Consider the following 15468-nt stretch of genomic DNA (forward strand, 5'->3'; position numbering starts at 1 on the left):
AATAATCTCGAAAGTTATGTGTCACGGAACTTACGTATTCTCTCTCTCTCTCTCTCTCTCTCTTTCGGCGTACTTTAATATGTATTTGAATTAATCGACAAAATTCAAAACTTGTGCAGGGTTATAATTTGATTAAAATCGCATGAAGTAAAACTCGATATCGATCATGAAGCTGCTCGCCTGTCAATGCGATGCATCTAGATTCTCGTTTGTCTGTTAGATCTTGAAAATTATTATTTAATATTTAATTTATATTTATAGCAAGAGGAAAATAAATGTAGAATAATATGAGAGAGAAAGAGAAATATAATTTAATAATTAAGTCTTATTATACAGTCGTATGTGTGTACAGAATAACGTCAAAAAAATCTTTTTACTAAAGCTATTTTATTTAATTAACACTTGTGAATACCAAAGATATTTTAACATCAACATCTATAGTTAATTTTATTATAATCAACGCAATCAAATACATGTGTGAATAAAACTTTACTAATTTGAAATCTTTATCGTTAAATCTTTATCATTGTCATGTGGATAAAGATTCTTAGCTCGTCAAAAATATTACTTAATCGCAAATAAAGTACTAACAATAAGAGTTGATAATATATCACAATTACTAATAGATTACAATAGCTTAATTGTAATGACTTACGATTGACAATTCTCGTAATTACGATAAACGAGGAATAAATAAAAAATAAGCAAATAATTTTTTTTTCATTATTAGTTTATTCTGACATTTTAGATGTATGGACAATTATTATTACATAATAATTTTATATAATGAAAGGTTCTCCATGGTGGTAACTTTATATAATGAGACGTTTCACTCTTTTTTTTTCCTTTTGTGTAACGCTCGCTCTTACTCCCCTGTTGATCATACCCTTCTTTTTATAAGACTCTCATATCATCTTACACATCATTCTTTCACAACGAAAATCAAATGATTAAACTATGAATGCATCATGAAATACGTGCGCTCTTGATTATTGATCGTCAATTAAACATTATTATCCACTTTTTTTAGTTATCTTTATCGTTATCAGTGTGTTATAATAATTACCATTAATCATTATAATTACGATATAACGCTATAATTAATCCTCCCACTCAATTTACTGCATTTCGCTCGCTTTCAACCGTAATAACGGCAGAGAGACCATATTTTTATATGATAGGATGCATAGCGAATAGTTGTCGCAGCTGTTGTCGACACAGTAAATTTCATCTCGCCTCGTATAGTCGTCATTACAGTAGATTTTCACCGGGAGGCCGTGTCTCTTTGAAAAGAACGTTCTTATCGTCGTTCCCCTCAACTTTTTCCGCGAACACGACCCTTCAGGGCGGCCTAGCCACATCTCTTCTTCGACTTTCTCTTCCTCGCGACAGATTAAAAAAAAAATAATACAAGAGTAAAAAAGTAAGTAGAGTGAAGACAACTTAATATTTCTGATAATAAATCAGCGTGGAAATGCAATGTTTTACAGCTCACAGTCTCTAGAGGTTGGCGCAATCCTTCGCACTGTTTCGATCAATCACGATTCGTTCCCTTTTACGATGTGTCACATGTGAAAAGCGCGCAACTATATCTGATATACAGGATGTTCCAGATCTATCAAGAAATATTTTATGGGTTTTGACCGATTTAAAACTTTTTTGTTTGTTTTTTTTATATAACGCAAGTCAAAATTGAAGAGAAGTCATCGCTTGAAAATTTTACAATCTTTGACTTTTCCAATTATCAATTTTCAGGCCCAACTTGAAACTAATTGAAAAATAAAACATTTTTATTCACCAATAAAGAATTTTTATTCACAACGAAAATTTTTGTATCTTTCTATAATTTAAATTTTTAAAGAAGGATTAATATATACGTATATTTTATTCTTAACATAAATATCTTAAGCATAATCGATTTCAGAAATAAAAAATTGGTCGAAAGATTCGGCCGTAAAATGTTTCTCGCCAAATCTGGGACACGCTGTGTGCAAAACTTAAACAAGCAAACAATGTCAGGTATACACGTGTACGTACATGTACGCGTAGACATTTAGTTGTTACTTTTTTTTTTTTTTTTTTTTTTGGTTCGATTACGTGACTAGAAATGCTACACACATACGCGCCATCCATCCGTCTACGCGCCCGCACACATACATACATAAAAGTATGACTTAGCAGTAGTATAACTAATACGTATCTCTATATTTATATATGTATAATTATATATATGTATAATTATATATATATTACTTGTCACAATAGCTTCTATCGGCTGTCTATATAATTAAGCTAATTTTACAACAATATGGCAATCATGGTGAATAATGAACAATATAGCTACATTATCGCGATACTACAGTCAATAACACTAATCTTAGAGACGATAATACAAAATAAAAAAAAAATCGTATCATAGATACAGTTTCAAGCAAAATTAAGTCGCACTTTACGCCACGAAACAATTCGCGCTATACACAGGCTCTCTGCACAATATTTAAATATGAAATATTTTTAGATTCATCGTGAAAATTTCGCAACTTTAATTCGCTATAAAAAATAAATAAATTTTAATATTTTTAATAAATAACATACCGATAAAACTTTTTTTATAGAAAAAAAAACGAAAGTAAAACAAGTACCTGACGTATCTGTATATGATGTACAATATTATCGTCTTTATAGTACATTTTTATATGAAAGAAAAAATGAAAAATTTTATGTTACGTATAAAAGTAATTATGCACACAAAAGCTGCTACTATTTTATGCCACAAAGTTACGATGTTTTCACGCAAGTATTCCGCGTTATTGCTGTCGCAATAAACAAAGACAAAGTAAAATTCCCCATCGATCTCACTTCACAAAAGCAGAATTTTTCCACTATTCTAAATTATCGCGCGTTTCAAGTCCTCTTTTATCAACGAGATCTATCTCGTACAAATCCTTTGCGTGCAACATCACATCCTTGAATTCCCAATTCAATTCGCACTTGTGGTCAAATTGTCTCGCCAACGAAATCGCGATCGCACTAAGCACTTTCCTTTCGTCTAACTTCCTTGCTTATCGCGATTCATAAATTGATATGAAAACGACATGGATGCGCGCAATCGCTACATGTTAATACAGTACGCATCGGTAGAATGTATCCGAATAAAGACAATTCAGAATAATATCTTGACAAAAAATAAATCAACTATTTATTTCCTTTTTATAAAAATAAAATAAAAATGAGACAAATAAATAAAACAAAGGCGGTAAAAATCTTACATAAAAAAAAGGAATCTTTGAGCCCACGTCATTGTTGCAATTAATGCAATAATCTAATTCTAGATATCCTAATTGTCCAAACGCGCCTTTGTTATCGTTTGAAATACTTCATCGTTAATGAATACGATTCTCAGAGAAAAAAAAAAAAAAAAAAAAAAAAAAAAAAAGAGTCAATCTTCGGATGTCGAACTAGGCCACCCTGGTGAGATTATCCGAAATATCGGATCATCGCGCTCGATCCGGGACCCGTTGTGATCAGTTGTGAGACGAATGTGAGGTGACGTCGAAAACGAAATGAAGTGTGTGTCGCGAAATGTGCTGCGAAGGGAGAGGAGCTCGCTTACACATGTGCGTGCCGTGCGAAACAACGGAGCAAGAGACACGGAAGAGGAAACGGTCGTGAGGCCTCCACCGATCACTGTGACACGCAACGAGTGGTCCCCCACGTCTCAGGCGTAGATATGTGTATGTAATCATATATGTATATCGTTTTAACATAATATTACATACATATATATGAACTCGAGACGTGTCCATCTCTCATTGAGATTGACTCGCATATCTTTCGATCTCGTTTATCAGCTTGTGCGATCATCTTTCAGTCCAACTCATTTCCTGCCGACTTATTAAAACGTGTAATTTAATTTTTATCGATCTTACCAATTTATTACAATACCTCTCATTACCGGATATGGGTCTCTTACGTCGCGTTTTGAAGCCGCAGTTACGACAATTAAGTCAAGCTTCTTGCGCTTATACGATCTCGCAACCGTTTCCGTCTGATGCCGCCTGTTTCGTTTCAATTTTTCGCCTCTTACTCGGGAATTATGCATTCCACACGTGTACACAGAAACATCATCGCTTACATCGCTTTTCTTAATGTTGAATCATTTATAAGCTAGTAACGCAGTAAATCGGTAGAGACTCTTACAAATATATTCTCGCGTATCACCCCATTCGCACCCTAGCACTTTTAAAATAACACATATTATCCTCAGCGTCTCGCGCGCTTGATATCTATGAACATTACATAATTAAATTTTTACGCGTGCGTTTTCCCCCAGCCCTCTCTCTTTTCCAGACCCTTCGAGAATCTTCTCATCTTTGTCGTCTTGTAAGACGTTTCATCGTGTCGCCGACGATAGTTGACTAGAGCCGAGAGACGACAATCTCTGGACGCGACTTAACGATCGAACGTTGCGTCACATCCTCGTCAGAATCGTTCAGTCTGTCGCTAATTCCAAATTTGCGCGAAACAGGTACGAAGACAAATCAAGCAGCAACGTGAATTCTTGATTTTCTAACGAATAATTTGCATAAGACAAAGAATTTCTCAGGCATCGTTTGTCTTTGTACTCGATTTCGCGCATCAGCTTCGCGGCGATACGATGATAAGTCGCGCGAGTGACGGAAGATTCGACCAATGTCGACCGTCTCTTTGTGAATGATAGAGATTGGACGAATTCTCGTATCTTTGTATAATTAATTTATTTCTTTCAAATAGTCGTAGTAGTCGAATTATAAAATGGTATAGTTGATAATCTGAAGTTGCTGGTCCAACGGCGAGATAAAAAAAAAAGACTGGTCGAATCTTCTTATCGCGCGACAACAACCGAAAAATCTCTGTGTATTTTATCGCTCTTTTTCTCTCTTTTTTTCTTTCTCTCTCTCTCTCTCTCTCTCTCTTTCTTGACAGAAAGCGCAGCTTAACAACTCCGCTCGATACTCTATAACGTTAGCTAGACTAAAAGTTAAGTCATGCGCATTGGCACGCGCTATTTGGTACGTTTCATTTTGAGACCTCTTACATAGTTCCTTCTTTTTGGTTTCCGTATAAATACTTTATCCCTAAAGTCGCGATTAGCTCATCAGCCCTTCTGCTGGTGACGCCTCGATGCCATTGATTATTCGCGGATAACGGATGCTGATAAAGCGTCAACTGTTGACATTCATGCTCGTTCGATACTTAAAGATTAAATATCATGTGATTGAAGCCTACTATATAATATATAAAGAGCATCACTGCCACGCTTTCGACGTTTGCTTCTAAAGTATCGATCCTTTGTCGCGTTAGTATCAATTATGATCTGAACCACTAGTACAAAATACTCGATACTTCTGAAGAAAATCTATATCCAAAGTCTAAAAAAGATGTCTAGAAATGTTTAGATATTCAACAAATGTATCGCTCGAGTCTTTTGAGATTGCGTCCTTCTTCAAGTATCGAACAAATATGAATATTAATATTTATGCCTGATATTTTCAAGCGCCTCGCTTCAAAAACGACCCTTGGTCCACCCTCGATACCGCATACAAGTCACATGTTCTCATTCACCCTTTCATCGGGGCCATCTGTCGTCGCCTTTCCTCTTCCAAGAACATGATTATCCTCGCTGGTCTCAGACAAAGTGACTGTCAGGCGACAAAACGGAATCGCAATTTCAAGACGATGCGACGATCACGCGAAAGGAAATAAACTGGCCAACTTCGTCGAAAAGACGAAACGCGCCGGCGAGGAAAGTCACGACGATTACCCAGACAGGGACTTTAAAGACGAAGAAAAACGCGTCGACTCGCTGACAAGACTAGACATAGACATAGAAGCACAGTCTTACAGGATTCGAGTTGGGATCGCAAATTGGACAGTTGTAGATTCTACATTTTCTTCTCTCGTGTTCAAAAGCCGTGTTCTAGCTCATGTTATTTCGCTTCTGTCTTCTATCGCGTCTCGTGTTACCCTCACGATTTTTCTAACGGATCTAATGTGCGCGTCTATTCTTCTACGCACGCCTATCTCCGTTTCTATCTTTTTCATCCTCTTTCATTCCGACGCGAAAGCTAATTGTCAGGAGACGCGCGCCTCATGGCATTCGTACGATGCGGCGTGACGATGCGTCATCGGTCGTTTTTCTTTTGCCTGTATCTCTCTGCCCCCCCCCCCTCCCCTCAACACAACCCTCGTGTAATAAAATATAGCTTATGCGAGATAGCCGAGTACAGTACGATTGTGCGCAACGAGATTCACGCCCGTTCCGGAACACGTTACACACGTGCTGGTTACGCGCACCTAAATATGAGGTCCCATATGTGCATGCTCTGGTACATTTCCCCCGTTCTCTCATCCACTCACCCTCACTCTCTTCCTCCCCCCTCCCCCCTTCCCCCGTATATTGAACTTAATCAGCGGTATTGTCGATACACCCCATAGAAAAAACGAAAAGGAAGAAAACGAAGCACTTAGAAAAATACACTCTTAGGATTCCCGCTATAGCATTTGTTTCGCATTTTTCGCAGGATGTCCCAAAAATTATACACGCTCATGCATACGTGTGTCGTTTCTGCTTGAACGTACGGAGCGTTCAACGGTAAAATCTTGAATCCCTATCAGTAATGTCGATAACAACGTCAAATGTCTCGTATTCCGCAAAAGTTTCTTTGATATTTGCAATATATTCCGTGCGCGCGCAAATAAGATTCCGCAAATTATTTTCTAGAAATTTGATACAATTTTTCATTTCTTTCTAATATTTCTATCAGGAGATATTTTGCAAAGCGAAAGGATGATTCAACGTTGCGATGATTTTTCAGATCGACATCTCGTATATATTCTGTATATTCGTGTACATGTATGATGATAAAAGTATGTGTGACACTCACAGTGACGATCATTAATGAAGAAATAAATCTTTCCGCTGCGAAATAATTATGCGTGTTGTATGTGCGTATAGATCGATATCTGTGGCTAATATTAGTTCCTGTGCCTAGGAATATCCCGTGTGCGTGGTCGTTACATTAACTGTACATCAATTACGCGATATGAAAATGACGTAAAATAAAAAAAAAGTAGATAAAACGTTAAAAGAAGTAATCAATCGAGCTTGGAAACTTCGCAGTATAGATACGTTACACTCTTGTGTTACAAAATGCGCCGCTTTTCATTTGCCCTTTCTACTTATCAAAATGCAAATCTGGAAAAGACTCTCGGGAGATACGTCCAATCGCGAATGTGCGGATGTGCCGTTCAATGAAAAGAGACGTAAGATATTATATAAACGTGTGCGCGTATATAAACAAAACTTTGAGTGCGCTTAATCATCTGTGTGCGAAAGTTGTGGGAAAAGGTTTCGACTCGTGTGCGTGGCGCGCACGCATGACTCTCTTTCTCTCTTGCTCTCTCTCTCTCGCTCTCTCTCTCTCTCTCTCTCTCTCTCGCTCGCTCTCTCGCTCTCTGTTTCTCTTTGCGTCATGGAATGCTCGAGCGTTTCTCGCGAAACGAGAACGAAGCCGAAGATCGCGGTATAAAAATGCTCGAGCCTCGACAATCTCGATATTCACGAGAGGACATGATGATGCTATTTCGATCGATTGATTCGCGACTATAGATTTCTATTTTCGTAGACAATCTTCGCATTTTCTTTGCCATTGGTGGTCAAATGTGCGCGCATTCTGCGACACATTTCTCGCCATGGAGAGAAAACGGGTTGTGGAAACGCGAGCGCATAATTAGAATTCCCTTCATTTTTTTTTTTTTTTCTGTATAGACTAAGATCGTAGACATTGTCAACGAATCCGTCTTCGATCGCTTCGGTCTCGTTTCCTGTGAAAACGATATCTACCCTGTCCGAAAATCGGAGTCAACGACAGCTCATTCTTAATACACGCGTTCCTTCCGTAATCGATCGTTCTTCCACGCTGCCGAGGAGCGTGCCGTTTTTTCGACCGACATAACGAACGATTGAACGACGTCGGCTTCTCGGATTCGTTAGTATAAGACAAGACAAAACTAAACGCGTTCCGCCATGTTCTGCTCAGCGTTGATAACGAAAGGGATCGTCTCTATCTCTCTTTTTCTTTCTCGAGCCGGAATGGAATCGAAACAAGCTTCCGAACCTGCTGAAGTATGTCGTCCGGCCAGCCGTGTCGTGGTAACGTTTTCCTCCTCCGTTTGCGCTTAACGTAGAATACAGAATTAGCCTAATAGAGACCGCAACCGCGCAGATTATTAGCGATAATGACGTCTGTGACTGCGTCGAACACAAATTGAATGTTGTTCGTGTCGGTGGCACAGGTCATATGGCAGTAGATCTCCTTCGTGGTCGACTTGTTCTTTGCTTCGAACTGCGCCTGGATGTATGCAGCCGCTTCACCGTATTCTTGCGCACCTGCATTCGAGACACTCGTTAGCTAATTAAAAGTAAGGCAAATAAGAATAATGGCGTGTATAAAAAGCACTTACCAGCGTATTCGGGAAAACAGATTGTAAGAGGAGATTTGCGAATTTTCTCTTCGAACAGATCCTTCTTATTCAGGAAGAGAATAATCGAGGTATCGGTAAACCATTTGTTGTTGCAGATCGAATCGAACAACTTTAAGCTCTCTTGCATTCGGTTCTGTAAAAATATATCAGAAGGATATCATATGTGATTTTGTTCATTTACACATGGATAGATATTATTTATACGAGCCGATATTTCCATGCAAAATGGATAAACTTTTAATAAAACTCTCCTCTCTTTTTTTGCAAAATACAATAATCGATTAAGCGCGAAAGAATTAATCACGACCCATTTACGTAACCGCATCATTATAAATAGTGCACGTATAAATCAAGCCGATGATTTATAAAGTCCACTTTATGTATAATATTGTATCCTCTTATTAATGGCGAACGTGATTTACTCGTGATCTACTCGTTCCGCATAGTATGATCCGTATAGATTCGTGATGGATCGACGATCCAGATCACGACACAGGCATCGACAATGGCAATCAACATTGGTGAGATGATAACGCGCGCGTGTCACTATACACGCAAACGGAGAGTTCAATGGTCCTTCCCACGTGCAGCGACCCCGGCAATTGATCCCTTGATTCTTCGGAGCTTCAGTTTACGCGTACTCTCCGTCACGTTCCTAATTTTGGGCTTGATATTCTTCTGACGAATCGTACATTCAACCGTGCCTAAGATTATCTCGCTCAATATAATGCATGAACGCGCACATTTGCAATTGAACACTGCGAGGAGAATGAATCCGGTTGATTTCCATTTCCCATGGATTAAAAGCATTTTTTATTTGAATATTAAAATAACTTGTATTTAAAAACGTGATTGATTGCAACATAAAACTCGCAATAATTTTTGCATATTTTAATATTACAAACTTTTTATTAATTAAAAATCAATTTATTACAATTTTATTATTATTATTTTAATGCGGTATAAATAACAATTTTAATATTAATAATGTATTAAAAGAATATAAAACGTTGTTATTTTACGATAATATTCATAATATAAAATCGTGTGTGTGTGTGTGTGTGTGTGTATTTAGAGTTTTGAGATGACGAAAAATCAAATTAAGGACATCTGGTACTTACCGTCGTTTCGTCCTCGTGCAAAACCTGATCGTATTCGGACATCGCCACGCAAAAAATAATTGCAGTCACATCCTCGAAGCAATGTATCCATTTCTTACGCTCGCTCCTCTGACCACCAACGTCAAATAATCTAACAAAAAAACAAGTATAAAAATAATAACAATTCTCTCTCTCTCATTTTATTAAAAAAAAAAAAAAAAAATAATAATCTCGATAAACACACGAAACGTCACTTTATATCTAAAATCGTATCAAACTTTTATACCGTCCCGAGTATACAATGTCGCGTCTTTTAATTAGCTTTTAATCGACATTTAATTTCTCTGAGAGAACAGGCGGCTGATTTAATGGAGATATAATGTTATCCCGACACGCACGACTTTCAACAGCTAATGACGCTAATTTCGAGTTTCTCCGACAAATCAAAAAAGAAATATAAATAGAGTCAACGGTCGACAAGCGAGTGCTCGAATTTTCACAGTAATGACTCACTCTACGTCGACCATTCATAACAAGACAGCCGCCTCGCCTCTCCGAAATGCCGCGCTCACCACAAGATTACAGAAATGAGTCAACATAATGAAGCAAGAGCGATTGATATCGTTCGTTTATTGCAACATCGGGCGCAAGACGATTCTACATAAAATCACGAATCTAATATATATGAATTTATTTCTATTTTAATTTAATAATTTTTGTTTATTTAATTTTATATAACAAAAAAAGTTCCAATATAATAATAAACGGGTAAAATAACTTAAGGAACTTAACAGAAATTTAATTTTACATAAATTAAATGCAACTTACTTGAAGTTGAGGTTTTTGAAGGAGAAGTGGACCTCCACAATTCCCGTCGTTTTCACTCGGGTCCTAAGAATATCCTGTTCTGTTGGTTGGTATTCCCTGGCTCCTAATCGATCCAAGTCGTCCAGGAAGCTATGAAGAATGACAGATTGGTAAAAATAATATCCTACTACATAATATAAATCTCTTAGTAACACCATTAAGTATTTTGACAATTAATGTTGATAAATGTATTATTTTGGACATTTTATTTTGAATGTCTCTAGCATTAGTTTCATAAAATAACAACCAATTCCGATTTATTTATGTATTTCCATGAAAGAGAAAGAGAGAGAGAGTGCTTCTTAAAAGCATATATTTATATTTATAACGACAATAAATTCTTGACCGAACAATTAATCGGCAATAAATCTAGATTCGATTTCGAATGGTGAAAGTGTTGGTTTGACAAAGATGAGAGTTTAGGGCGCGGTTTGCAACAAGTAACGGGCGCAGATATAATAAATGGTGTTACTGTAATCGGGTCTTCGTAAACTATCGTGCGAACTAGCTGCTGCAAGGAAACGTTTTCCACTAGTGCAAACGCTTTAGAAGTTTTTCGCCAATTGTCCGCGAAATCGGCACAATACTTGTAACTCAACGTCCACCAAAATGACAAGTCTGATTATTTTTTCTTAAACATATTATTTTAGTGATACTTGCCATAGAAATGGCAAGTTTTAAATAAATAATAATAGAATGTTTACATGAAATGTTTGTGAAAATTATTGGTTTTATTTTAGCAATAAAGTAGAAATTTAATATAAATATATTTCTCGATATTGAATATAAAATGTTGTTGAAATTTTGATGAGAGGATATGAGTATCAAATACTGAATGATGAATGCCTAGCGTCAAATAATAAATGCTCGCTAATGAGAGCATTACGTGCTAAGAATAATAATAATTATTATTTTTCAAAGCGAAAAAATCAAGTGACGATGATTCAACAATCCCTAAACTTCCGTATAAATTTCCAAGAAGTAGAAGAGGAAGTAAGAGGAAAACCATGAGGATGAACCACGCAAGCGCCATCTTTCTAGGCCACTGCTTACGGTTTAGGGGTTGCAAGGTGAGAAACGTCATTCCTTTTGGTCTACGTAATGAAAAAAAGAATGAGATGAACAGAGAAGCAGTCGAAAGCTGATGCTAAAGAGGACAGATAAATGCGTTTCTGACAAGAAAAAAAAAAGAAGTAGAAAAAAGATGCAAAAAATAGTAGCAAGAAAATATGAGAGAATAAAAAATAATTCGATGGAATGAAAGAGTTCATGATATGAAAGAAATGAAAGAGAAAGAGAGAAAGAGAGAAAGAGAGAAGAGAGAGAGAGAGAGGGAGAGCACAGGAAATGAAGGATAGGTTGAACTATGGAAGGAAGATAGAAAGTATCGAGTCGCGCCATGAAGGATCCGGTAATTTAGGACATGCCAAACTCGAGGTGAACAAGAGAGTCCAGATAATATCTCCCTAGAGAGGGTAAGAGCTTAGATTTTTCCAACGAGGGAAAAAGCGAAAATGAAGAAAGAAAGAAAGAGAAACGAATAAACCAGGGAGAAAATAGGAGAGAGGTTGTATGCCGGAACCCGGTCGGCCATCTTGGCCGTGTGCCACGTGACACGGGCGTGGCGTGACGTCATCGGCGATCAATAATGACGAGGGAGCGAGGAAGAGGGAGAGAACTTCGAAGAAAGAGGTAAAGAGAGAGAAAGAAAGAGAGAGAGAGAGAGAGAGAGAGAGAGGGAGGGAGGGAGAAAGAGAGAGAGAGAGAGAGAGTATATTTCTCATACATTTCAACTATCAGAGTCCGCCACCGCCGTATCATCCCCCACCCCCTTATCCGGTTGCCCCCTTTCGAACGACCCGATCTTCCGCCAAACCTGTCGCATCTCTCGACGCCCACCCTTCGCGATTTCTTCCTTCTTCGAGGGAAATTCGCGTTACCCTCTTCCGGCCTCCTCGCGAAATGAAGTCTTACTAGCTTCCTAGCGTGTGCGTTCTATAGACGAAATTCTTAGGGGTTGTTCATGTACGAGAATGGTCCCTCTTTACGGAATGTTCATTTTTCGCTTCAAAAATTCACAATTTCAGCGTATTGATGATATATTTTTTGATCAACTTGCGGTGGAGTTTTTCCTAATTAACATTTCAAGATATTATAGAGTTAACATAATAAAAGTATAATAAGCAATCGGAAAGATGAAAAGAACATCCTTCTTTCCACAAAATTTAAAAACTTTAAAAAATTTTAGAAGTTTATAATTATATCAATGTAAAAGTATACTCTCTTTGTATGTTTTTCAACGTGAAATTTCATTTCATTCGCAATAAGCAAAGCTTTCTTCTTCGGCCATGATTTCTTCTAACAATAAAATTTATTACAATGTAGTATGTAAAACTTTGAAATGCTGCATCGTTGTAAATTGTTGTTTTGTAGTGAAATTCATAATAATTTATTTGAGCAAATTTGATCTATTAAAAGCTTCTTTTTTTTCTTTATATATATATATATATATATATAAATATATATCCCGTGAGTGATATAAAAAGTTTGGCATGTGTTCGAACTCCAAATATATTTCTAAACATATTCTTGATTGATGCAAATATGACATAAATAATTGATACAATTATTAAACGTTTCGCTACTTTTTTCTTACTTCGATTCTGCAATATCGTGGCTTTTATCGAAAAAGCGATTTTCGTTACACACGCTTATTACCGCGGGTAGGTCTCCACCCCCGATGAATACGATATATTAAGTGATGGCGGGGAGAAAGAGAGAGAGAGAGAAAGAGAGAGAGAAAGAGAGAGAGTATATGCGTACGTTTACTTGCATGTGCAATAAGTGTACGCGATAACGGTGGTATCGTGCAGCCCCGGTGCGAAACCGCAGTGCGGTTCATTAAAACGAAAGGACGGCGCCAGAAACGGCATAAGCCCGCGTAGCGTTGAAGAAAAAAAAAAAAAAAAAAAAAACTACCGCTTTTATACACCGGCTATTGCATGCAGAAGGCAAACACATATGCAGTAAAATCTACTGCTAATATCAACGGCGCAATAGTACCCACACGACATATCGGGGAAAATTGCCGGCGATTAAATCTTTCGTGATCAATCTATTTGTACAATGCTCTGATTTCTTTTAACGTCAAGCAATGAAACTTTATAAGGAATGAAGATGCTCGTGATTCTAAAACCTTGTCTCATTTTACAGATTATTATTATAATTGAAACATTATTGTATGCGAAAAAATATTATAAATTATAAATTTCAAGTAATTACATTTAAAATGCAGAATTTAGCGCTGGCATTTTTTTAAAGCTTGCATTAATCAATCTATAGCATCGTAGGAAAATATTGATGACATAAAAAAAAGTAGATAGGGAGTTTATATGATTGTTCACGAAGATAGTTGTATTTGCTCCGATAACATCAGAAAAAACTATTTTTTTTTTAAATCATTATTTACGATTAACTCGGCGAGTACCGTCATTTGACTTTATATCAAAGTAGATAGATTCGCAGTCATCATTACACGCGTTCAAGGCATTTCGTTAAAAAAAAAAAAAAAAAAAAAAGTATGCTTAGTGTGGAGATAACTGATGAAAGTATTGGAAAACGGTACTATACCCCGAGATACAAGCGCTACTACAAAATCAATATCCAGCGAAGGGGCAGCGCGGAAATATGCCTGCGAAACGCACCGAGAGAAAAAGAGAAGGGACGACAGGTCTCGTGTTCAGGATGAGGTTTGCTCCTTCTATCCGCGTCCTTTCGAGCACGCGAATTCTCTAGAGTAAAATTCAAGTCCTGAATACCTTCTCCATGACGCGTGACAAAGCCAGGAGCAAACTAGCGCCGATGCAAAATTTACAAACTCAAAATTAGTTTCCCGTGAAATTCTCGCAAATATAGAATGTGTATGTGTTATTTTACTTGAAAATAATTTCCGATTTACATAAAATAATTTTGTAAGCGGCCATTTTATGTTAAACTTTTAAATTTGACCTTTTATTGGCAATTTTGACAAAATTTGTGCGAGTATGTTATAAGGCTGTTACAATTTGTCACAGGTGTTGTAAGATTAACAACAGCTTTTCGTGTCGATTTTATAATGTCGGAAATTTTTAAAATGTACATATTCTTTGATAGAGTAATCATTATCACTTACTATTTTGCGGAGTCGTTCAATTGATACTCGTTGCTCCTGCCAAAGCACTCCTGTACACCATTGTCGGACCACAGCCTCTTCATAGCCGCCAATAATTCTTCACTAAAAGGTTCCGTGTCTTCCATTCTTTGAATTACGTCAAACACCATTTTTGCGTCCGTCTGTAAGCACAGAATAACAAAATATGTTGAATTTTTACGTCTCCAAAATATTGCCATAATGTTGAATTATAAAATTTGCTTTGTCTCTCAAACTTTTCCAAATTGCCAATAATTTTACGCGTTGCAAATAATAATACAACTTAATATATGAAAATATATCATAAAATAACATTAGTTACATTAACGTTTTAGCTCTATCTACTCGTATGTTTGAATATTCTCAATTTTTAATTACTTGACAGGAATAATAATTCCAGTCAAATTATTTTCATGAAATAACTGGTTGGTGTCGAGTTAAATCTCTGACATAAATTCAATATTGGACGTTTTATATATGATCAACATTCCTTATGTACAGCTATATTTTTTAATCATAATAAATAACACATTTACGATAATTTTTTTCATGCATTGTCGTATATGTGTATATACGTGATTATTATTTAATTTATAATACGTTATACACAATGACACATTCGCGTTTATGTATAAAGAATTCTGTGTACTAAAGAGTAGTAGTCAATAATTATTGGGGCGATCTTGGAGGCAAGCATTGGGGCAGTCGGATCGCTTTACACGATCGCTTTAGACGGCTAATCGACCAGGCAACACGTCGTGATTCGCCGTTAAATGCTTCATTCAT

At 36.7% G+C, this 15468-nt stretch overlaps 1 protein-coding gene across 2 annotated transcripts in view; it reads right to left on the reverse strand.

Annotated features, from left to right (window-relative positions):
* Positions 1–1385: 1385 nt before the first annotated feature.
* Positions 1386–15468, reverse strand: part of Galphao (G protein alpha o subunit) — a 30961-nt gene continuing 16878 nt past the window's right edge. For both annotated transcript variants that reach the window (XM_072893168.1, XM_072893169.1), the window contains exons 5-9: positions 14665–14825; positions 10455–10583; positions 9648–9777; positions 8506–8659; positions 1386–8431 (exon numbers count right to left, since the gene is read on the reverse strand). In XM_072893168.1, the coding sequence (XP_072749269.1) occupies positions 8244–8431; positions 8506–8659; positions 9648–9777; positions 10455–10583; positions 14665–14825 (762 nt within the window). In that variant the 3' untranslated portion in view covers positions 1386–8243. The remainder of the gene's footprint in view (positions 8432–8505; positions 8660–9647; positions 9778–10454; positions 10584–14664; positions 14826–15468) is intronic.

Source organism: Anoplolepis gracilipes, chromosome 5, assembly GCF_047496725.1.
Source record: "Anoplolepis gracilipes chromosome 5, ASM4749672v1, whole genome shotgun sequence".
NCBI classification, from domain to species: Eukaryota; Metazoa; Arthropoda; class Insecta; order Hymenoptera; family Formicidae; genus Anoplolepis; species Anoplolepis gracilipes.